General features: G+C 43.8%; 1 protein-coding gene across 1 annotated transcript in view; it reads left to right on the forward strand.

Annotated features, from left to right (window-relative positions):
- Positions 1-24,251, forward strand: part of PHLPP1 (PH domain and leucine rich repeat protein phosphatase 1) — a 236,280-nt gene that overhangs the window by 99,193 nt on the left and 112,836 nt on the right. Inside the window, exons 2-3 of the mRNA XM_030552262.1 lie at positions 15,053-15,249; positions 19,226-19,351. Of these exons, the coding sequence (XP_030408122.1) occupies positions 15,053-15,249; positions 19,226-19,351 (323 nt within the window). The remainder of the gene's footprint in view (positions 1-15,052; positions 15,250-19,225; positions 19,352-24,251) is intronic.

Raw genomic sequence — 24,251 nt, forward strand, 5'->3', positions numbered from 1 at the left:
TCCTCGCTACAAGCCTCCTTAGATGCTGTGGACTCGGCTGCTCGGACCCTTGCCTCGGGCCTTACGATGCACCGCATTTCCTGGCTTCAGGTCTCTGGCCTTCCACCAGAGCTCCAGCATACTATCCAGACTAAAGGACCTTAAAGACAATAGGGTCATAATACGGTCTTTGGGGATGCATACGCCTGCGACACAGCGCAGGCCATTCCGGCAGCAGAACCAATAACAGCAGCGTCGGCCGTATCCTCAGTTCCATCCGTGGCAGGACCTCACTAGGCGCCGCGGCAGGAACAACTGACGCAGACAGTCGGGTGGCCAAACGGGGCAAAACCAAGGCTCCGCCAAGGCCCCTCCTGGACCCAAGCCTTCATTTTGAAGGTGCGCCTGAGGGTGCAGTACCAGTTTCCCCTCCGGATCCTTCCCCGCAGTTTTCCAACCGTCTTTCATTTTTCCTCCCGGTGTGGACCCAAATAACATCGGACCGTTGGGTCTTGCGTACTGTGCAGGCCGGTTATCGCCTGCAGTTTTCATCGCCCCCCCCCCACCATCCTCGTCCCTCTTCAGGGACCCCTCTCACGAGCAATTCCTCCGTCAGGAGGTGCAGACGCTCCTCGTCAAGGGAGCCTTAGAGGAGGTTCCAGAGAGCGAGAAGGGCAAGGGGTTTTATTCCCGCTACTTTCTAATCCCCAAGTCTAAGGGGGGGCCTCAGGCCTATCCTCGACCTGCGGGAACTCAACAAGTATATGGTAAAGTTGAAGTTCCATATGGTATCCCTTGGAACCATCATCCCATCCCTGGATCCCGGAGACTGGTACGCCGCCCTCGACATGCAGGACACTTACTTCCATATCGCCATATTCCCCCAGCACAGGCGTTTCCTCCGCTTTGTGATCGACCGCCAACATTATCAATTTGCAGTCCTCCCATTTGGCCTCTCTACGGCCCCGAGGGTGTTCACGAAATCCATGGCAGTCGTCGTCGCACACCTTCGGCGCAGCCGCATTCATGTGTTCCCCTATCTCGACGACTGGCTGATCCGGGGCACATCGGAGCTGCAGGTCCGCAACCACGTCCGCAGGATCAGCAGCCTCTTTGCTGCCCTAGGCCTCGTGATCAACGTGGACAAGTCTACTCTGCTCCCCACGCAGAGGATAGAGTTCATCGGGGCCGTTCTGGACTCTACCCTAGCCAGGGCCTTGCTACCCTTGCCCAGGTTCCAGTCGCTGTCGACCATCATTCTGCGCTTGCAGGCGGCCCCGCTGACCTCTCTAAGAACATGTCTGGCCCTCCTGGGACATAGGGTGGCCTGTACGTTCGTGACAGTGTATGCCCGACTCCGCATGAGGCCTCTTCAATCTTGGCTCATCGCACAGTACCAGCCGGCCAGACATTCGTTGGACACAGTTGTCACCGTTCCCCAAAGGGTACTGGACTCCCTTCGGTGGTGGCTGGACCAGTCCGTAGTCTGTGCGGGGCTCCCTTTTCATCCGCCCCAGCCCTCGGCATCCCTGACTACGGACGCCTCAGATCTGGGCTGGGGGGCACACTGCAGCGCCCGAAGAACTCAGGGCCTGTGGACCCCTCAGGAGCTGGACCTCCACATCAACATATGGGAGTTGAGAGCGGTCCGTCTTGCTTGTCAAGCGTTCGTCCATCACCTTCAAGGTCGTTGTGTCGCGGTGTTCACCGACAACATGACGACCATGTTCTACATCAACAAGCAGGGCGGCACCAGGTCCTCTTCCCCTATGTCTCGAGGCGATGTGTCTCTGGGAGTTTTGTATAGCCCATGCCGTTCACCTTTCCGCCTCCTATCTCCCGGGAGTACGAAACACTCTAGTGGATCGACTGAGCAGGTCCTTCTGCTCGCACGAGTGGTCCCTCCGTCCAGACGTCGCCCTCTCACTCTTCCAGAGGTGGGGTCGTCCCCGGATGGACCTCTTCGCGTCCAGGGAGAACAGGAAATGTCGAACATTCTGCTCCTTTCAGGGTCGGGAGCCCGGGTCTGTAGCGGATGCCTTCCTGATCCCATGGGCGACCCACCTGTTTTACGCGTTCCCTCCCGTTCCGCTGATACACAGGGTCCTCCTCAAGGTGTGCAGAGACAGAGCTCGTGTGATTCTCATAGCTCCAGCGTGGGCCAGACAACATTGGTACCCCATGTTGCTGGACCTCTCAGTAGCCAACCCAGTTGCCCTGCCCCTACATCCAGACCTGATCACCCAGGACCACGGCAGGCTCTGTCACCCAGACCTTCCATCTCTGCACCTTACGGCATGGCTCCTGCGTGGTTGACAGGCTCCAAGTTACGCTGCTCTACCCCGGTTCAGGAGGTTCTCCTGGGCAGTAGAAAGCCTTCCACCAGGGCTACTTACTCGGCTAAGTGGAAGCGTTTCTCCTGTTGGTGTTCGAAGAAAGGTCTTCTCCCTATGGAGATTCCCATCACCACTATTCTAGACTACATCTGGTCCCTCAAGGCCCAGGGTCTGGCGTTGTCGTCCCTACGGGTCCACCTAGTGGCTATCTCCGCGTTTCAACCTGGAGGGGACGGATGTTCCGTCTTCTCCCACCCTATGGTGGCGAGATTCCTGAAGGGACTGGAACGTCTCTATCCACAGATCCGCCCTCCTGCCCCTTCATGGGATCTCAGCCTGGTCCTAACTTGGCTCATGGGTCCTCCATTTGAGCCGTTAGCTACTTGCTCCCTGCTCTATCTCTCATGGAAGACTGCCTTCCTAGTGGCCATCACCTCAGCTAGACGGGTGTCAGAACTACGGGCCCTCACGGTAGATCCCCTGTATACGGTCTTCCATAAAGACAAGATGCAGCTGAGACCACACCCTGCCTTTCTTCCCAAGGTGGTCTCAGCTTTCCGCATTAACCAGGAGATCTTCCTCCCCGTCTTTTTCCCAAAGCCCCATTCGTCCCGCAGGGAGCAACAGCTCCACTCGCTAGATGTCCGTCGGACGCTAGCATTTTATGTGGACAGGACCAAACCATTCCGCAAGTCTCCCCAGTTATTCGTGGCGGTAGCGGACCAGGTCAAGGGGCTACCGATTTCCTCGCAGAGGATATCTTCCTGGGTTACCTCCTGTATCAGGACCTGTTATGACCTGGCCCACGTTCCGACGGGCCGTGTGACTGCTCACTCCACCAGAGCACAGGCGTCATCGCTGGCTTTCCTTGCCCCGCGTGCCGATCCAAGAGATTTGTAGGGCGGCGACCTGGTCATCGGTCCACACATTCGCTTCCCATTACGCCCTGGGTCAGCAGTCCAGAGATGACGGGGCCTTTGGCTCTGCAGTGCTCCAGGCTGCGACTTCTCATTCCGACCCCACCGCCTAGCAAAGGCTTGGGATTCACCTACCTGGAATGGATATGAGCAATCACTCGAAGAAGAAAAGACGGTTACTCACCTTGTAACTGGTGTTCTTCGAGATGTGTTGCTCATATCCATTCCACACCCGCCCTCCTTCCCCACTGTCGGAGTAGCCGGCAAGAAGGAACTGAGGAGCGGGCGGGCCGGCAGGGGTATATATCAAGTGCCATAGTGGCGCCACTCTATGGGGCGACCTGCCGGCCCACTGGAGTTGCTAGGGTAAAAAAGTTCCCGGCAAACGTGCACGCGCGGCGCGCACACCTACCTGGAATGGATATGAGCAACACAACTCGAAGAACACCAGTTACAAGGTAACTGTCTTTTCATAGGCAAAGATCAACCTGGATTTTTCCAGATATAACGCTGCATGTATGTAGCAATACAAGAAGGCTCACTCATCTATCTTAAGAATGTGATCAAGTCCTTAGTTTGTAGTAGAAGATGGGGAGAGGCAGAGAAAAGGGATCAATCTTTCAACAACCACATGTAAATCTCATTACAATTTTTAAAGAAGACTTGGAACAGATTAAGAACCCTGTTGTTTTCTTCAGGAAGGAAAATCCACTTGCTGCATATGACTTTAATTACAAGTAGGTTCCTGCACATAGCTACTTGATTATGCTTCTCTGACTAGTGAAGTACATAATAATCAAAGCTATTTATTCTTCCCATTTCTGTCCATACAAGATGTATTGCAGTATTCCTCTTTCAGCCTCCCTTGTATGTCTAATATTCTGCTGCTTCTCTTGTCCCTCCCTAGTCCTTTATCCCCTTGCCGTCCTATTTGCATCTGTCTGTCTTTACTCTACGACTTTGCCTGCAGTTTTCTGCATTATTGTCATCTTAATCCTTCACATGTCAAAAGGAGTTTTAAATACTCAAAAAGCTTAAGAAAACCATATCACTAGCTTTTTTTGAAGCCTTGTGTAGCCAAGGGGAAAAGAGCAGCAATATTTAAAACAAAACCAAAAATACCACACTTCTGACCATTCAGTGGTTGGGATAGCATTGGTATAGCAGTTGCTGAGCACTGAGGGTATGTCTACGCTGCAAAAAAAAAAAAAAAAAAAAAAAAAAAAATCCTCGCCACTAAGCCTGAGTTTAGGCCAGTTAACTCGGCATCTGGCTTTGGTGCTAAAAATAGCAGTGTAGACATTTCCACTCAGGTTGGAATCTAGGTTCTGAAACAATGAGGCTCCAGCCTGAGGGAAATGTCTATATTGCTATTTCTAGTCTTGCAGCCTGAGCCCAGTGAACCTGTCAATTGACTCGGGCTCTGAGACTCAGCGCTGTGGGATTTTCTTGTCTGTGTAGACATAATTAAATATAGACAAGGACATGCAGGAGTCAGGACTATTTCAGTTAATCAAGGTTTACCCATATTTATAATTGGGCAAAAGCTTGATTAGCCAAATCAGTTCAAAACCTTAGCTTGCTTCTATGTTTAGGGCTCAGTATAGCTTGCGACCACCAGTGGCTGAGTTAAAATGATTATTCCACATGATCCATTCTGGAGAACTCTGATCTTCCATTCAGACTCATTCACCTGGTAAGGAAGCACAAAAAGTAAATCAAGGGGGTAAGGTCGGTCAGTCTGTCTGTCAATGGGGCAATTAAGAAATATGGGGGAGAGAGAGAGAGGAAATTCTAAGCCTTTCATAATGGATGGTGGCCTAATTTTTCAGAAGTGACTAGTGATTTGGGATACTTTAATTTTTGGGAGCCAACTTGAGATACCTTAAAGGGATCTGATTTTCTGAAAATGAGTGCTAGGTAATATAGTGCTCTCTGAGCACCCTTTTTCTGAATGTTCGATTGATCCTTTTGAGGTATCTGAAATTGAGTGACAATTTTTGGATGCCCAATCAGCAGTCATTCTTGAACCTTCAGCCTATTCAAGCAGACTGACAGCTAAAGCAAGATATGCGTTGTAAGTATGAAAAGTTTATATTCTTATTGGCTAGCAAAAATCTGAGACTTTTTGAGAAGATCAAGAATATACTAGGAGAGCCTGTGCTAACATGTAAAGCTGGACAAATCCCAGTCAATGCTGTATAAATGTTTTGCAGTTGGGGAGGTTCTTTAGCACCTACCTTTGACAAAAGAAAACTTACTACAAAGTCAGATGAGTTAGCAAGTCCAATACATCAGTGCTGACTACATTTTTTCCCTCTCTTTTGTTTTGTTAACTTGTGCATAGAGCTTTAAAGTTAACTTAACTATAGCTTTAATATCGTACAAATTCAGACACTCTAAATTTAATTCTTTCTAGTTTCCCTGTATTTTCTGGAAATGCTTTATCCCATGATAAACAGCTATTTTATAACTTCTCTCAGCAATGCGTTGCAAATCATAAATATCTCTCAAGTTTTGTGACTAGGACAAATAGCTATTTTCCAGATTCCAAAGTCAGCTGTTGTGGGTTCTCAGAATGGTCTGAAATCTTTTGCAATCCCCTAATAGATGTAGAGTAACTTCACAGTACTCATAGCTTCTTCCAGCTCAGTCAGGGACAATCTCTAGGGGTCTCCACTTTGTTAGTGCAGAATTCTATAATCAGCGGGGATAAAATATTTTTTTTTATTAACGTCAAAATGTGGACACCGGAAATCGAGCAGTTTTATAAATTGCCTAAGGGTGTGACTTGTATAGTTCAGTATCATCATACATTATTTCATCCAAATAATCTGTTTGCAGGGAACAGCTGCTGGCATTAGTGTTGGTTGCAGTGTGAATAAAAACAAACACTGACTTTCTGTAGAGTAAATATTACAGCTCCCCCAGGATATTCAAACTTTTCTTGTGTGGTTTTTAATTTCCATTGTTAATAAATCGGAATCTGTTTTTTTTAGTATTTGGAAATCTGTTGAAGAAAGTAATATAGCTGGGAAACCTCCAGAAGATAACTATTACCCAACTGTGCTTCATGTGGGAGAGCAGTGCTTCTCCTGGCCTCTTCCATCTGAAGGCACGTCTACATTGCCACAACAGACTTGCAGCACAGCTGCAGCCGGCTCCTGGTCACCTGACTTGGGCTCGTGGGACTCCGGCTGTGGGGCTTTAAAAGTGTAGTGCAGACACTCAGGGCTGGAGCCTTGGCTCTGAGTCCCCCAGGAGAGTGAGATCTCGGAGCCCAATGGGATTGGGTCTAAGACTAGAATCCAGGCGCTAAGCCTGAAGTCTACATCACTGTTTTTCACCCTGCAGCCCAAGGTCCGCGATCCTGAGTTAGCTGATCTGGGCCAGCCATGGCTATGCTGCTGGTTTTTGTATGACAAGTCTGAAGTTAAAATCAAAACCCTAGGTTTTTATACTCTTATTTTAAATGCCACCAATTCCTCTCTAGGTCTTGGGACAAATTTAAAACTAAAGTTAACCTGAATGGCAGGTTAACTGAGTGGTCTGTTGCTCGATCTTTGACATCTCTTTGAAGCATTGCATAGAATGTTGTATTATAAATGTCTTGTCTTGTTCTGGGTGTGTACAGGGTTGTACTTTTGGAATCTTAATAGGAAAGAAAAATCTTTTTCTTGCCAATTTACCCAACCTATTTTGATTTCTTTGTGTTTTTTCAAATGCTCAACCCACTCTTTTTTCTATTATGTGTTTGGGATTTGCTTTGGACATTCTGGTCTTCGCTCTTTTACATCAAGATGATAATTCCTGCAAAAATATTTGATTGATTGTTGAATTTTTTATTGGTGCAATCATGAAGCATCCTTAGGTACTTTTCATATATTGGAGAAAATATGACATACACTGTTCTCTGAAATTCACCAAATTGGAGTGTTGTCAGGCGGCTTGAGGAAGCAGATTCTAAATGTTGGTCTCCAGTGAGAATGTATTGCTTCCAGCTGTGGATAATTTAACCCATTAACTAACAGCCTCCCAGCAGAGATTGTTAATACTTGTGGTTATAGTCTGGTATACTACAAGTTGTTTGCCTTCAGAACCTTGATCTGTAACCCAAATGGAAGGTGTTTAAAGTTTTGTTCAGAGTTCACATTCATGAAAGGGATGGGACAATTAACCATAAAAAGAGCTTGTGCCGCCTTATAATAGATCAGAGACTAACTTCTGCTTCCCGTGCATGGCTTGTTTGGTTTTTTTGGGCCATATAAAGTTTGGATGAATTCTTTGGTCTTGGCTGCTCTCCTCCTCTCCCTCTACTTCATTTAGCTATTCTGTATTCTTGCTTATAGTAATGGATCTGTTGTTGATGCCATATTCTGCCACCTGCTGCCTTGATGATGGTGCAGTGGGAAGCAGCAGATATGAGTTCCTTTACTCTGTCAAAAAATCTTTGTTCTTTTGTTGTCTAACTCTATAACTCACCATTGCTGAGGCTTTCCTGCCTGGTGCACTCTTTGGCAACTAATAGTCTTGATCTTTTTAAACTTACAAGCTGTTCAAGCTAATCTGTCAGCAGACAAGATTGCTTCCTGTTAAATAGTTTCTCCTTTGAGCCATGTGCTCCCTGGGTGGGAATTCAGCTATCAGGTAACTCTGAACTAGTGACACATTAACTCGGTGGTGCTCAGATGGATTCAAGTAAGCTCAGAATAGTTTAGCACCTCTCAGAATCATGTAGAACTGCCTCATGTTTTTCTTTTGCACTGTAAATTGAACTATGATCAAACTTCCAGATGACATTAAATATTGAGGAATTGCAATCCTGTAGGAGTGAACCAAATGAGTGACTAGAATATTAGAGCACTTTGGGCAGCAGGAAATAAAGGGGAAGTATTAGTATCAAGTCTTGCACTCAAAAAAAAAATACGCATAGTGAAGATACCAAATGAAGAAGGGAAAGGACATAAGCAAGCAGTTACTCCTATTTCAGTAAAGCTAAATTTATTTTTTCTCCATATACTGTTGTAATTTTTTGTATAACAAAGTACTGTAGTTACTGGAAAGTTGGTTAGCTTTTTAAGACCAGAAGGGATCATATAACAATCTAGTCTGTATTCATCTATAACACAAACCACAGAACTTTGCCCAGTAATTCTTGAATCAAATCTGGTGTTTTGGTTGAGAACAGGTTTTTAAAAGATAGCCAGTCTTGATTTAAAGACCTTCAAGTGATGGAGAATCTACCACATCATTTGGTTCCAAAGTTTAATCAGCCTAACTGTTAAATATTTTCCCTGTATCTCTAGTCTGAATGTATCTAGCTTTGTCTGCAAAATCAGAGGTGTCTGACAATTCTACTCACGTAGTTTCATAAAATGGCCAAATTACCTCTTAATTCTTTCTTGGATTAACTAAGTATACTGACAAGTTTCAGTGGTGGTCGTGTTAGTCTGTATCAGAAAAAAAAAAGCCTCCTTGTGGCACCTTAGAGACTAACAGATTTATTTATTTGGGCATAAGCTTTCGTATACTGATCATCTTTAGTCTCATGCTATAAGGCAGTTTTTTCCAGACATCCCATCATTCTTGTATCTCTTTTCTGAACCCTTTCCAGTTTTTCAACATTTTTTTCCAAGTGGGGACCCTGGAATGGGAAACCATTTTTACACAAGGCAATATCACTTCCCTATTGCTATTCAGTATTTCACACCAGCCCTCTTAGACAGAGCATTGCACTAGAAGCTCATGTTGAGTTGGTTATCCACAGTAATCCCTAAATCCTTTTCAGAGTCACTGCTTTCCAAAATACAATTCCCTATCCACTAAGTATGACCAACATTCTTTGTCTCTATATGTATGACATTGCATTGTGTTATATTAAAACACATGATGTTCAAATGAACTCAGCTTACCAAGCAATCCCAATTGTTCTGTACAATTCACCTGGCCTTCACGTTATTTACCATTCTACCAAGTTTTGTCATTGGCAACTCTGTTAGTAGTGGTTTTATTCTTCCAAATAACTAATAAAGGCCTGGGCTACAGAATTTGGTTGACGTAAGGCACCTTACGTTGATCTTACTCTGTAAGCAGCTACACTAAAATATAGCCCCCATTCAGAGGTGAAAGTAAGCCGGTACGGAGGACCGGTTTAAAAAAAGGACACTGGCTGAGGGAGGGAGAAGCCTGCCCCCTGCATAAGAATAGTTTAAACTCAGCTGTTCCCTGAGTGGTTCAGCCCTCGAGGTTAGGAGGGGTTTCTGGCATCCGTGTTAATTTCACTCACAGTAGCTGGGAGGAGGGGGGAGGGTGTGTTTGACCATGGCAGGGGCAGTCCTTGTTTGCCCCCGGGATGAGGGATCTTGTCTCCAATACTAATATACATAACAAATACAAGCATTTGGCTGCACAGCTTAAATCCAGAGCTAATAAAAGCAGGTGGAAGGGGAAAACTCACTGTCACACTGGTTTCTCGTCTCCTCCCTCCCCCTCCTCCAGCCAGGCTGCAGACAAGGCTCTGTATTCCTCCCCCACACCCCCCAGCAGGGGTTCTCCTCTAGGCTCTAGCTTGCAGTCGGGACACTGGCTGAGATGCCCGGTGCTGCTGCCTGCATAAGAACAGTTTAAACTCAGCTGTTCCCTGCACAGTTCAACCCCTAGGGTTAGAAGCCGTTTCTAGCATCCTTGTTAATTTCACTCTCTGTTGTTGTTGTTGTTGTGGGGAGGGAGGGAAGGGTGTGTGTGACCATGGCAGGAGCAGTTCTTTTCTGCCCCCGGGATGAGGGGATCTCCTATGCACACAAAACACAATCAAAATCAGGAACCATTTCCAAGTTCAAATCTATCCCATTCCCTTCCCAGCGGAGGATCATGGTTGTGATGTCCAAACTGCTTGCAGATCCTCTTTGAAATGTTACTGAACTGCGCAGGGAACAGCTGAGTTTAAACTATTCTTATGCAGGAGGCAGTCTTCTCCGTCCCTCAGCCAGGCTCCCTGCTCCCTGTTGCAAGCTAGAGGGAAACCCCTGCAGCTGCTGCTCAGTGCCAGGCAGGGAGAAAGCATGGAGCCTAGTGTCTGCAGCCTGGCTGGAGGAGGAGGGAAGATGCAGAGAAAAATGTGACAGTGAGTTTTCACTTTTTCAGGCGTATTCCAATAGTAAAGTTTTATTACAGACAGTACTGGTAATAGTAATAGTAGTTTTATTTTCTCTATCTGTCATGCAATGGGAGGGATCCATGAAGTATGTAGGAGAGGTGGGTTGCTTCGATTGGACCATATGGGTAAGAAATGTAAATTACTTTCACCCCTGCCCACCCCAGGGCTCCCAGCCGCCTCTGCAGCTGGTAGCATGGGGGTGATTTAAAGGGCCTAGCTTCAGCTGAATCCCCAAGCCCTTTAAATCCTGATTTAAAAGCCCTAGGTTTTAAAGGCCCCACCTCTTCCGGTTGAGGCCCCTCTCCCTCCACAGGACTCTGGAGTACCAGCAAGTCCTTTAAGTTACTTTCACCCCTGCCCCCACTGACGTAAGTCGCCGACTACATCGACTTAACTGCATCTCCGCGAGAGGCGTGCTTTGGTTGATGTAGTTAGGACATCACTTTTTGCCTGTCAGCTCCATGTGGGGCTCACAGCTGGAGTTATCCCCCCACCCCAGGGCTGACAGATGGAATGGCCCCTGGGGCAGACAGCTTGGGTTATCAGCCCCAGAGTAGGGGGAAAAGGGGACTCCTGCTGTCAGTGCCCCACACAGTTAAGTTGGTAGAAGCGCTCCTGGTGAGGGCGTGTACCACTGCTAGGACGAGGATCTTAGTGTGGATGTGAACCCCTGCTTTAATTACTGCAATGGCTGTAGGTTGACTTAAACTGACTTAATTTTGTAGTGTAGGCATGCCCAAAGACACTGAATGGCATTGAGCCAAGATACCTAAAGAACCCCTTTAGAAACATCCCTTCTAGGATGATGATTCACCTAAATGATACAGTTGCCTTTTGAGTTTGAGTTTGAGTTACAGTTCACCAGTTTTAAATCCATATAATGTGCTATATTGATCTTTTCTAACTTTATTAATCTGAATATTATATGGTATTAAACCAAACACTTCGCAAATGTCAAATTACCCGTACTTGTAATATCGAAAATATCAAGTTTGTTGTTTCGTACTAATTCTATTGCCCTCCTTTAATTTTTCTTACTGACTTCACTCTACTAGCATCTCCACGACTTTGCCTTGGATCAAGTTTTGGCTAGTTGGCCTGTAGTTACCATGATCATTCCACTTATCCTTTCTAATTTATTGACATTTTCATCTTTTAACAGCCTTCTGGAACTTCCCAGTATTCCAACATTTGTTAAAAAATTTCAGAATTCCTCCTCCAGTTCTTCTAAAACTCCTAGGTGCAAGTTATCAGTTCCTGCAGATTTTAAACTTCTAAACTTTGTTTAATGTTTTAAGTTGTAGAATCAGTTGCAAGATTGGGAATTATTCTTGATCTATTGAGAGGTATGATCCATAGTATAAAATGAAGAGAAGCATTACTTAAACTCTCTCTCCCAAAGGTAGTTGTGAGAGAGACATGGTATTGGTGGATGTTAACTGTGTTCATTCTCTAGTTAATTCTTTCTAAACTCTTTTTGCATGTAGTTAGCTTTGGAGGATGAGCCTGTGTTTACCTCGTTAAACAACAAAACTGCCTTTAGTTAATTATTGTTTATTAAAGTATAAGTGAAGGTACGCTCTGGTCTGATATAGCCCCCAGTCTGCCTGAAGATCATTGCTCTTCATATCTTGGCTCTGGACATGTCTGACTTTTCTGCCATGTAGCAGCAACATGGCCTCTCCAGACATCTTATAGAGCTTATCCACAGGAATATTATCTCCAAACAGCATCAGCCCTGGTGGTCTACTTTATGACTTTTCTAAAGGAGTTCTGAGTTTGGTCACAAATTTTGTAAACCTTTTCATAGCAAACAGCGGTCCTACTTCTGTATAACACCTAGCATGGCACAACACTGATTCACATTCCTAGCACTACGGTAGCCATACATATGAACAATAACAAGATGTTGTTCCAACTTCTTTTGCCATGTAAGCTCTCAAAATAACTTTTTGATTTGCCTCATGGAGATTTCTTCTCCTAAAGGTTTGGTTCTCGGTACTGTACTAGGTTCATTGCATTTGATAGCAGGTTCATACAATAATAAAGTTCCAGCCATAGCCTGATCATCTGATTAGATTGCAACTGATTACCCTGTGTGCCCCCATCTTCGAAGTGCTGTTGGACATAATAGGAATGCCTTCATCTTCTGATGGATTTGAGTTTGATACTTGGTAGTGCCATGTCAGAGTATCAATTATTAATAAATGCCAGAAACCTGTAGGCAATGAAGTATCCTTTTTTAAGTTACAGCAGCATTCTTGGAGTTCTAAACAGGCAGACAGTAGCCTAAATGCCAGAGTTAATTAGAGCATAGCAAAACTGGGACTAACCGTGCCAAGTTTGGGTTTAATAAACAGATTTTAAAAGGGAAGTGATAGTTGCAGTTGGCATGGGGGAAAATTACTTTGGGGTAGGTGACTTAAATTGCTTTGTCCTCCAAGGCTAATTTAAAAGAGCTGATTTGGTGAGAGACATCGACCCTTAGAAAAGGGTGGTTCTGCACCGTGACTTATCTTTTTCAAATAGTGGGCCCTGACTGGAGTGATCCTAATCTGCAGCAGCTGTTGTAATAATCTCCTAGAATTGTGGGATTTCAGGTTTTCATTTCTTTAAAGAAATTATATCTTAAGATTTCTCTTGATCTCATGCTTTATGGTTTAATTTAGAAAATGGATCAATCTTCATTTTACCAGTCTTGTGTCTAGGCATCAGGAAATTTATTGGAGTTACTGCTTCTGCTGTTTCACCAACAGCAAAACCTTTCTTTAAATATGCTGTCAGAAAAGTTGCACTAAAACCAAGCACAGTATTAACAAACTTAGCCAATGTATCACACATCTGTCATTGCACCTCTGTCCTGACTCGCAGCAGCCTTGCTACTTTAGTCCTCGGCTTGTCTTTAGCGGCGTAATGCCAGATTTGGAGGTGGTGGTAATTTAATATGGATAAATGCTTCAGATTATAGTGAGACAATGATAATCCTTTCCCCCGAGGCCTAAGAATTTAAGCATAGAGCTCCGTAATCTGCTGCACCATGTGGCCGCTGAATGTCTGTCAATGGTGGCCTCTTTGGGAAGAAAGCTTTGTATTACAGAGAGTTCTCCTTTAAATGACCAGCCTGATCATTGGTTTGGTCACTGCTCATTTGTTACCCCGTCTGCAATTTCTCTGTTGTACTGTACGTAAAAGTGCTGTGGGCAATTTTGAGGGTCTAGTGAGACTGAAACAGTAACATCTAGAGATGTTTGAAATGAATTCCAAGCTCTAATGAATAGAGGACATTCCAAGTCTGTGAACACTTCCGTACTATTAAACAAGTATTCAAAATGCATATTACACAGTCTTTGAAATATAATTACTAGGGATGGGTTAGTGTGGTTTTAGCACTGTTTCAGAAGAGAGGCAAGAAAAGGTATTGTACATAGTTGTAAAGCAGAAGATGCAAAAATTATTTTCGAAATTTTCTAGGCAAATACACCTCTACCCCAATATAATGCAACTTGATAGAACACGGGTTCACATACAACACAGTAAAGCTCTGACACGCTGCTCTGAACAGTGTGTTAAGGGTGTTTAGGCCAGGCTGGGGCCGAGGGATTTGATAAGGGCAGAGGGTCTCGGGAGTGGTCAGGGGCTCCCCCCCAGGGTCTGGGGGGCAGGAGTGGTGGGAGGGCACTTTTGGGGGCCCCTCAGTCCCAGAGTGGCCCAGGGGATTTGCGGGGGACTGGGAGCAGCCCGCTCTGCTTCCCTTGCCCCATCCCCAGCCATGTCACTCGGGAGGGGGCTTGGGGGAAGAAACTGTCTTCACCCCTCCCCCCCCCACTCACCAACAGTGGCGGAAGCGGAGCAGCCCGGCCCCATCCCGCTCCACTCTGCCAGCTCCCAGCTGCAGCGCTCCACTTCCTGCCACAGGTGAGTACGGGGAGCATCCTTTCCCCATCCTCTCTGCACTCACCTGCGTGGCGCTCCAGTTCCCACCGCAGGTGAGTGCAGGACCTTTCCTAAGCCACCTTCACGGCGACACGGCTGGGGCCGGGGCAAGGAAAGCGGAGCAGGCTGGGGCCACGTCGCTCCTCTTTCCACCACAGGTGACTGCGAGGGGGCATCCTTTCCCCAACCTCTCCGTGCTCACCAACGGCGGGAAGCAGAGCACCGCAACTGGGAGCTAGCAGGGTGGAGTGGACTGGGGCCGGGCTGCTCCACTTCCTGCCGCTGCCGGTGAGTGCCTGTCAGGGGGCAGGGAGGGGTGGATAGGGATCGGAGCAGTCAGGGGTTGGGCAGGGGGTGGTATCCTGGAAGTGTTTAGGGATGGAGTTCTCTGGAGGGGGGCGGTCAGGGAACAAGGAACTGGGGGGGGCAAAGCGAGTTTGATATAACGCGGTCTCCCCTATAATATGGTGAGATTTTTTTTGTCTCCCAAGGACTGCGTTATATCGGGGTAGAGGTGTATTTAAATGTACCAAAACTGCAAGACTAATATTGACTGGTACAATTTCCTTTCTTCAGTATCCATGTATTGGTACTGCAGTGCTCAAATCCTTTATTTGTTTGTTTGGCTCCAGAGTTGGTGGTGGTTTTTCTGATTGTGCTCAACATTATTAAGAGTGATTGGAAAAGGAACATCCTTAATGATAAAGTGCCTGCTTTTGTTTCAATTTCAGGAAAGCCCCACAGCACTGGCAACTCTGAACGGATTCAGCTGTCAGGAATGTACAATGTACGAAAAGGGAAAATGCATTTGCCAGTCAACAGATGGACAAGGCGCCAAGTTATCCTTTGTGGGACGTGCCTAATCATATCATCAGTGAAAGAAAGCCAAATTGGAAAGATGCATGTTCTCCCTCTAATTGGTGGAAAAGTAAGTGGTTTTTGGTAATGCTTGAGGCTGCTCACTTAATCCTATTTTTCACTACTGTAGGTGTACATGGTGATTTTCAGACACAAGTTCCTGCCCCAAGGAGCTTGTGCTCTGTGGAATCTGATGATAACAATTATTACTGGACATAACACTTACTACCTGTATCTGCTTCATTTTTGTCTTCTTGCAAAGTTCTTGCATTGAGAGCTTAAAAATGGCAAAAATCAGGGAATAGCAATTAAATTTTGTGTGTGAGATCATTATCTCATTTCACATAGTATTGTTCTGTGTATGTATGTGTGTATGGCAGGGGTGGCCAAATTTATTGACCCTCCAAGGCGCATACAACAAGCTTCAGAAATTCGAGAGCCAGGGTGCGCCTGCCGAGGCTCAGGGCTTCAGCTCCACTTTTGCTGAAGTCCCGAGCACCTGCAGGCACACCCCGCGGGGCTGAAGCCCTGAGACCTCCCTCCTTGCTCGGCAGAAGCCAGAAACAACATATGAGGGGGGCATATGGGATCACATGTCTCCACAGATTTTTGCCAGAGTTGACTGACCCTGCTCAGTCGCATGGTTCCACCAGGCCCCCTCCCTGCACAGCAACTACTGTTGCTGGTGAGTTGGGAGCTGTGGCCGTGGGGAGAGGCAGCAGCAATCAGCTGGGAGATGCAGGGAGAGCTGCCACTTTTGCTGCTGACTCTCCCTGTGGAGCTAAAGCAGTGGCCCCTTCCTGGAGCTCCCAGCTGTTTGCTGCTGCTTCTGAGAGCTGCAGGGAGAAGCTGCTTGGGGTAAGAAGGGGTGGCGTCCCTTGAGGGGCATGACTCAAGCGGTTGTGAGGGCCAAACCTCTAAATTGTGCCCCTTCCCCCCCACTCTCAGCAGGAACTAGTCATCTCTGGCAGAATCCCTGAGCTCTTCTTCCCCCCAACCCCCTATACTGCATTTTAGCTGTAGAAGAGCCGCATGCGGCTCAGGAGCAATTTAGCCACTCCTTGTATATGGCAAGACGTGTTTTTATTGCATTTGCTGAGTAGTACATTACTTTGCCCATTGGCTGAGTTTAGTTTTCATTAGGTTGCATGTGTAAATATATGCACTAAATTTTAGAGCAGTTCCACAGCATAACTGTAAAATGGCACCATCTTAATCAACAAATCTGTTTTGTATATTCAGAGTTGTATCTTGCAAGTGTAGCCAAGCCCTAAGTCACTAGAAAGTTAGAGCGCATTAAATCCTAACTCCTGAGGTGTCCACACTGGCAAGGCACTTAGAGCGCCTGGACTCTGTGGCTGGAGCGCCCCTGGTAATCCACCTCCATGAGAAGCATAGAGCTTGCTGCCCCCTGACTGAAATGCGTGAGTGTCATTGTGGATGACATGTTGCATTACTGCACTGTGATTGGCCTCTGGAAACTTCTCATAATCCCTTGAAGTCAAATGGCCACTCTCGTCATTGTTTTGAACTCGGCTGGCAGCCACGTGGCTATCCCCTTTCAAAGCTCCGTTTCTGACAGCAGCATGCTTATCTGCTCTGGGACACAAAGTAAACCATTACTGTGGAATGCTGCTGTGTGTGGGGGGGGCTGATGTCAGGGTTTTCCCCTGCTGCTGTCTGAACTTACTCTCTGCCCCCCAAAACAGTCTCTTTCCCCATACACACAACACACTCCCTGTCGCACTCCACCCACGCCTCCATTTGAATAGCACACTGCAGCCACTTGCACACTGGGATAGCTACCACAGTGCACTGGCGTTACAAGAGCTGCTAATGTGGCCATACCAGTGTGCTCGAATCTGACAGTGTGGACACACTGCAGCACTTTCCCTACTGTGCTCTCCAAGGGCTAGTTTAACTCACAACGCTCTACATCTGCAAGTGTAGTCATAGCCTTAGGGCAGGTCTTTACTTCCTGCTGGATTGGCAGGTAGAGATCGATCTATCGAGAATCAATTTATCGAGTCTTGTCTTGATCCTTGAATGCGCTCCCCGTCAACTCAGAACTCCAGCTCATGAGAGGCGGAAGCAGAGTCGACGGAGGAGCAGCAGCGGTCGACTCGCTGACGTCCTCACAGCCAGGTAAGTCGACCTAAGATGCGCCAACTTCAGCTATGCTATTCGCGTAGCTGAAGTTGTCTATCTTAGGTCAACCCCCCCCTCAAGTGTAGACCGGGGCTTAGTGTTTATTGCTGTTTGCTCATGCTACCTGTTTGGTAAGAAAGTGAGCTGGATTCTGTTCCATCTTGTGCATCAACAGAATGTATTCCAATCGGATATGCCTATGAAACAGCACTGATGACAATGGGGCTACATAGGAGCAACTGGAGACCCAATATGGCCTGCATAATCTTCATCACTAGTTGTGATGCACAAGATGAGAAGAATCCTTCTTGATTCTTGGACCTCAAGCTGATTTTTGCAGGGCTGGCAGCTGAATCTTTTTTGAACCTTGTGTACTAGCACATGATATTGAAATCGACTAAGAGACGCTAAACATGGAAGTACATGATATCATATTTACAAAGTCAGTTTTCAGAGTTCCACTTAATATTCTGTATTAGGGCATTTTATATGCCAAATCTAGTTGTGTGGAGCTTCCCCTGTTCTAGCAACTCTTTTCTCTGTCTTCTCCGTACAAGAATGTTCCTGCCTTTTCCATAGAGTGTGTCCTTTCCCTCTGCCAGAAGAAATACAAAGAGATAGTCCACAACCCTCTCCCCAGCAGCAGATGGCATTAGTCATTGCTGCACACTAGGAAGTGCAAGATTCAAGTGTTCCTAGCCTGCTGTTACCTCAAATTAAGCCACAAGGGAGGATTAGGGTAAAATTCTAGCATCAAAAATAGAGAGCTAACCAAATGGATCCTGAGCCTTTAAAGGGTTTTGTTCATGGAATTGGCAAAAAGTATGTCTTTGCTTATGTCTCCTGCATGTTGTAGGAATTGCTTATGTGCAAGGGGTCAAGCTGAATTTAGAATGCAAACATAAAATGAAAACTGAGTCAAGCCCAAAAATATTTGCTGAAAGCCTACACTATTGAGGCTTGGGTGGGGGACAGTTGGAGCAGAATAAGTATTTTTTTTAATTACTTTTTTTTAAATAAAAAATTCTCCCTCACCCACTTCCTGCTTTACAAAAGGCATTCCAGAACATAGCGTTGTGAAACATCACAGAAACATTTTGGAGATATTGTACCAGTTTCCTTTTTAAAGGTAAATTTTTACTAGTGAAGAACAAAACTAAATTTTATATTCTTTGCAGCTCCTATTGAATGTATAAAAGCAGTATAAAAGTCTTTCATAAGGAAAGTCTTTTTTCTGTAGAGTTCTTTTCAGGTCATCCATATACCTTGCTGAAGAACAGGGCAAAAACAGAGATAAGGACTTCATGTTTTCATGTGTTTGGAATATCCAGACAAAACTAAACATTTGATGCCGGTTTTTATATAAAAGGAGCAGCAAAGGGCACAAAATATTTTTTGTTTCACATTCCACTGTTAAAGGCTTATCAGCAAATACTTGTTTAAACTAGAGAAGAGTTATTGCCAAACTCCTCTCCTTTCCCTGCCCTACCCACAGCCCGTCAGATTTACATATCTCCCACTCCCTTTCACAGTCAGAAACAGCATGTGATTAATACACATTTTTTTAAATGCCAGAAAATAATTGGCTTTATGGCAGTTTAATTTTGAGAAGTCTTATGATATTCAAGTCTTAAGAATTATCCAGATCTTTATCTTCAACTGTAACTGTACATTTATATTACTTAATTCAAGAGTCCTGTTAAACAGTTCAGGTTTCTTAATCTGTTGCTTGCATGGGTTTTGTGGCTCCTTGACACTAGATTAATTAGATTGCAGGCATAACAATACTTAATGAGGTTTTTGTGCTGCTCCTCCGTTTCACAGCTTCACTTTGCCTTTGCACACTGACTTTCTTTCCAAATTTTAAGCAGTAATTATTTTATCTTTTTTAAATACAGGTGGAAGAAGTGAAAAAGCACCAGCACTGTTTAGCATTTAGTTCCTCTGGACCTCAGAGCCAGACCTATTACATTTGTTTTGATACCTTCACGGAGTATTTACGATGTCTTCGACAAGCATCCAAGGTAAGAACACCTCTAGCAACTAGAGTTCTCCTTCCTTTTCTACTTAAGAAAAATGTTGGTCATTTTCACCATAATGGCATAAACGGTTGTGGGTCTGTGGCTGGAGTGAGGTGTGTGTGCTGTTAAAATCCATTTGCCTGCCTAAATAAAGAATACTAGCCAGATTTACCTCTTTTCCTCATCTTGGTGCTGCTCACTAATGTAGGGAATAAGGCCATTAGAATAGAGCAGGTCAGTAACATCTCTTTCCAAGCTTTCAATATGAAAAGTTGTGTTTCAGAAGTAATAAAAGCTGTGGTAATGTAAGACATGTAGAGAACCCAAAGACACTGCTAGAAACTTTAAGAACCAGTTGGAGGAGTTCTTCTGTTGAGAATGTTGTGCTTCACTTCGGTCTTAAAATAGGTAAAGTTTTAGTGACTGGCAAGGTATCAACATATTTCCTATTGCTGATCAATTAGTGTTCTCCAATATACTGTATTTTGGTACCTGTTCAACATCATTGCAGTCAGATTATACATCTACCAGTGCTAGTCTCTCCACAAATAGAGCAATCCATCTTCTAGCTGAGCTGATGAATTTCTATTTCAAAGCTCCTTTGCATTTGCCTTCTGCTGGAAAGACTGAGCATGGTGAGGAGCCTGTTCAGCATGATCTGTTCTCCCCACTTCCCTCAGTGGAATAGCTCTGAACAGCAGTTGTGGCAGAGCTCAGAACAGCCCTGCTCTTTCTCCTGTCATTCTGATAGCAAAGCAGCATAAGGTGGTGCAGTAGGAAAAGCCAGGCAAGGGGACTGGAGGTGCTGAGGATACAAGGGAACCTCAGAATAAAAGAGAAGTAAATCAATAATTGAACAGAAATCCCATAATGCAATGGGCAGGGTGAGGCAATAAGGGAGAGCTAACTAAGCTGACACTAAAACACTTTCAACATCAGTCCAAAAATGTTTAGATTCCTGTCTATACCTTACCATGTGTGTGATGGGGAAGCCACTCATGTTTAAAAATTAAAGCTCTGAGCATGTTAAAAGTAGAGTTCCGGACTTAAAAATGCATCATGTGTGTTAGAGCAGGCTTTGCCAACAGAATTTAGGTGTTGTTTTTTTCCACCATTTGCATTATTAACCTCTTACTATTTGTTGCCATATTATCTTGTCTTGAGAGATTGTTTCTGCAATTGTCTTTCTCTATTATACTCATTATTTCCCATCTACTCCTTTAGTCAGGTTCTTTGCGGTGTCTGATAATAGCTCATATTCCTGTATCTTGCACGCTGAAGGGTAAATGTTTCAGTTCTTTTGACACACTGGTTAAATATTTTTCTCTTTGATTTTCCACTGTATTTTTAATGTTGATTAATTCCATATTTAGTAAGAGACTACTGGTTTTTATGTTCTTGATTGTATTAAGGTAGTTTGTGTGATTTTTTTTGAAGAGATTTATAGATTTTATGGCACTTTAGATCATTTTCAGTCTTTGGCTTTTTCAAAAGGCAGTATACTCTGAAACCATACTTTATCTAGTGAATGTTTGAAGTATTGGTTTTTAAAGAGGATTGTTAATTTTATGCTTCTATAGTAAATTGGGTTGAATTATGTTGTAGCTTTCTTTGGGCAATAAATGTTTGGGATTTTTTCTGGAACAGAATGCCCTTTGTGCATGTTCTAGTACAGGGGTAGGGAACCTGTGTCATGGGTGCCGAAGGCAGCACATTAGCTAGTTTTCAGTGGCACTCGCATTGCCCAGGTCCTGGCCACCGGTCCAGGGCTGCTCTGCATTTTAATTTAATTTTAAATGAAGCTTCTTAAACATTTTAAAAACATTATTTACTTTACATACAACAGTAGTTTAGATATATATATATTAGACTTATAGAAAGAGACCTTCTAAAAATGTTAGAATATGTTACTGGCACGCGACACCTTAAATTAAAGTGACTAAATGGAGACTTGGCACACCACTTCTGAAAGGTTGCCGACCCCTGTTCTAGTAGTTCATCTATTTTAGGCTTTTGTATTGGAACGCTAACCTAAAACTCCCTGACTTCTTGTTTTGAAACCAAGGTATACATGGTTTGGGGTCTGATCTGATCCAGTTTTGAGCTTGTTCTTGTTGTTCAGTTGATCTTTATGCAAGACAAGAGTTCTTTCATCTCCAGTGGCTCTGACATGGGGTGAATAAAGCGCAGATCTCATGAGTGAGGATAAACAGTGTAAAACAATGAACTTCAGAAGTAGAAATAAATGGCCAGAAAGTCCCACTGAATTACTGACAGCATAGGCTTGTTCTGTACCATGCTGTGCTTTCTCTCTTGCTCTGTCTCGCCCATATGACTAACAGTATTGGGAAGGTAGCCAACCTGAGGACATCTTCCCTTTTTTAAATGTAGGGGGAGGAACTCCAAGCCCAGAGCTCATAGAAGGCTTTAAGTGCCAGAACTGAGGAAAGCCACTAATATTGGCAGTTCAACACTTAAGTATGTTGACAGCAGCACATAGCAAGAGAGAGAATGAGAAAATCTTTGTTTCATAGTTTACACGTTCATCTAACTCGATCATTCTGTTCCAGTAGTATAGCTGCTTTGTAGATTCACATCTTTCAGACAGGACTTAATATGTGTTAGAATGAAGTTTCTCTAAACTGTTATTTAAGATAAATATGGAAAACAAGTGATACCAGCTCAGCTAAATGCATTAGTGTGAGAAGCATCATTCAATAACAGAATAGTATGTTACTGAAATAGTAAAACTAGCAATAACCACAAATTTAAATATTTTGGGTACTGATACTAGTACCTGTAGAATTCAATTTAGAAGATGAAACAAATAGTTCCTGAGTTGCATGTACAAAGGGGAAGGGTGGAAGGAATCTTCCAATGTGGCTTAGCCAAATGGAGTCCTTTTGTAGCAAAATAAACCCTAGCCCTGTATTTCCATTTCTGTATTTATCTTAAAGGATGCTACCTATTTGAAAGCTAGTTCAGTTAAAACTGGTTTCAGGCACTCAAAACACCCTTGGAAATGGGGGAGGAGGCGAGAGAAATACAAATGTGCTGTTTAAATGTACAAAGTAAACCATCTGGGGGGAGGGGTGGGGGAATTTTCTCTAATCTTTCATTGTTAGCTTTTAGGTGTAACTTTGTAACAGGTTAAATGTTTTTTATATAGAAGTGATCTATTTAAAATGCTATCCACTTTTAAATGTTTTTGGAGCAGGGGATGTATGAAATTTGTAGTAATGAATATTCATACTAATTGAAATTGTTTTTTAAAATGCATTCATTACTTAGTGGCATCTATTTGGATTTTTAACAACACTCAACATTATTAAATTCACTAGTATTCAAAAGCACTTCAGCATCTGTGAAGGATAGTCTGAAAGTAGAATTGTGTTGTCCCTAAATAGTATCTGTCTGATATGTTCTGACAAATTAGAGTAAAAACTTCCACTTACTAGTATATTCAAAAAATAAAATGCATCATAAATTTAATAAACACAGGAAGTCACAGCACTAGATATTTATTTATGAAAAATTTCATTTTAGTTTTCAATTACAAAAATCTTCAATTGAAAAAACATTAGGTAGTATTGTTTATACATGCTTCAGGAAAAATTCTCAGATGGTCTTATGCACTTTTATATAACTCACATAGTTTAATCTTGAAAATTTGACTTTGCAAAGGATTGCTTGCTTTGACAGCTTTTTTGTACGGAGGGTGACGAGTGACTATTTTAATAGCATGTCAAAGAAAAAAATCCCTAACAAATCACATATGCAACAGGAAAACATTGATAAGGAAACGGATTTCATTCAAGCTTCAAAACAATTAATGGGTGAATTGTTTGCATCCAATAATTGAGTTAATTTCCATTTCTTCTTTTATTGTGGAGACCAGAATGAATTCCACATCTTTCTAATTCTGCCTGTCGCTAGTTATCAGTGAAAGGCTGAGAGTTAAGATTGTGGAAAACATAATGAGAAACATGCGCATGCTGTTGCTTCTTTAATTTAAAAAGTTTAATGTTAACTAATGCTCAAAATAAAAACAAGGTGATTCAAAGTGTGCGTTAGCCAAGACTGCCCTTTGCTTCCACCCCCAGCCCCAATATTTTCTGTTTATTGTTAATGGCTTTTGGATAGGTTTTCATATGTCCTTTGTACGCACACATTTAAACAGTGGGGGGGCTGATTGTGTGTAGACTTGTACACAGATAAGACTCTGTCATGGGGGGGGAGGTAGAAATGGAGGCGATTACAGTGTGTTCTGCTCAAGACTGAGGTTCACTGGGGTCACTGCAGAAAGGCTGACCTAGATATGGAACTTGGTGACACACTTGCTCCAAATAAGTCAGTTTTAAATATAGTGATTTAGCCTCAAATGGAATGCTTTTAAAAGCTGTAAATGTGCATGCTCTTCATTATTGATAGCCTTTTTCTACACTGTATCATAACTTTAGTTTTAATTTCTAAATATTGTAATTATAGTTTGTAGGTTGTTCAAAAGGTTTATAAAGAGGATTCAGTTTTATTAATCTACTATATTTACCCTATTGTCAGGCTGAAAACAAATAGGTGATTGTGTGTGTGTGTGTGTGTGTGTGTGTGTGTGTGTGTGTGTGTGTGATTGTGTGTGTGTGTGTGTGTGAACTTGTTTTCCTACTCTGATATTAACAGTATTTTGTTGTCTACATTAACTTGAAATCAAGATGCTGATACTAGTACAGTTCCTTAGTGCAAGTGGTTCAGATTAAGCAGTTGATTCTGGACTATCGCTGTACACATTTTCTACGGGAATAAGAGGAGAGAGAATGTAGTAATACTAAACAGCAAAAAGAAGCAAACATTAAATTAGAATACCAGAATTTTGACAGTTTTGAACACCTTATACCTTACAGCATTA

This window comes from Gopherus evgoodei, chromosome 2, assembly GCF_007399415.2.
Source record: "Gopherus evgoodei ecotype Sinaloan lineage chromosome 2, rGopEvg1_v1.p, whole genome shotgun sequence".
Taxonomy (NCBI): domain Eukaryota; kingdom Metazoa; phylum Chordata; order Testudines; family Testudinidae; genus Gopherus; species Gopherus evgoodei.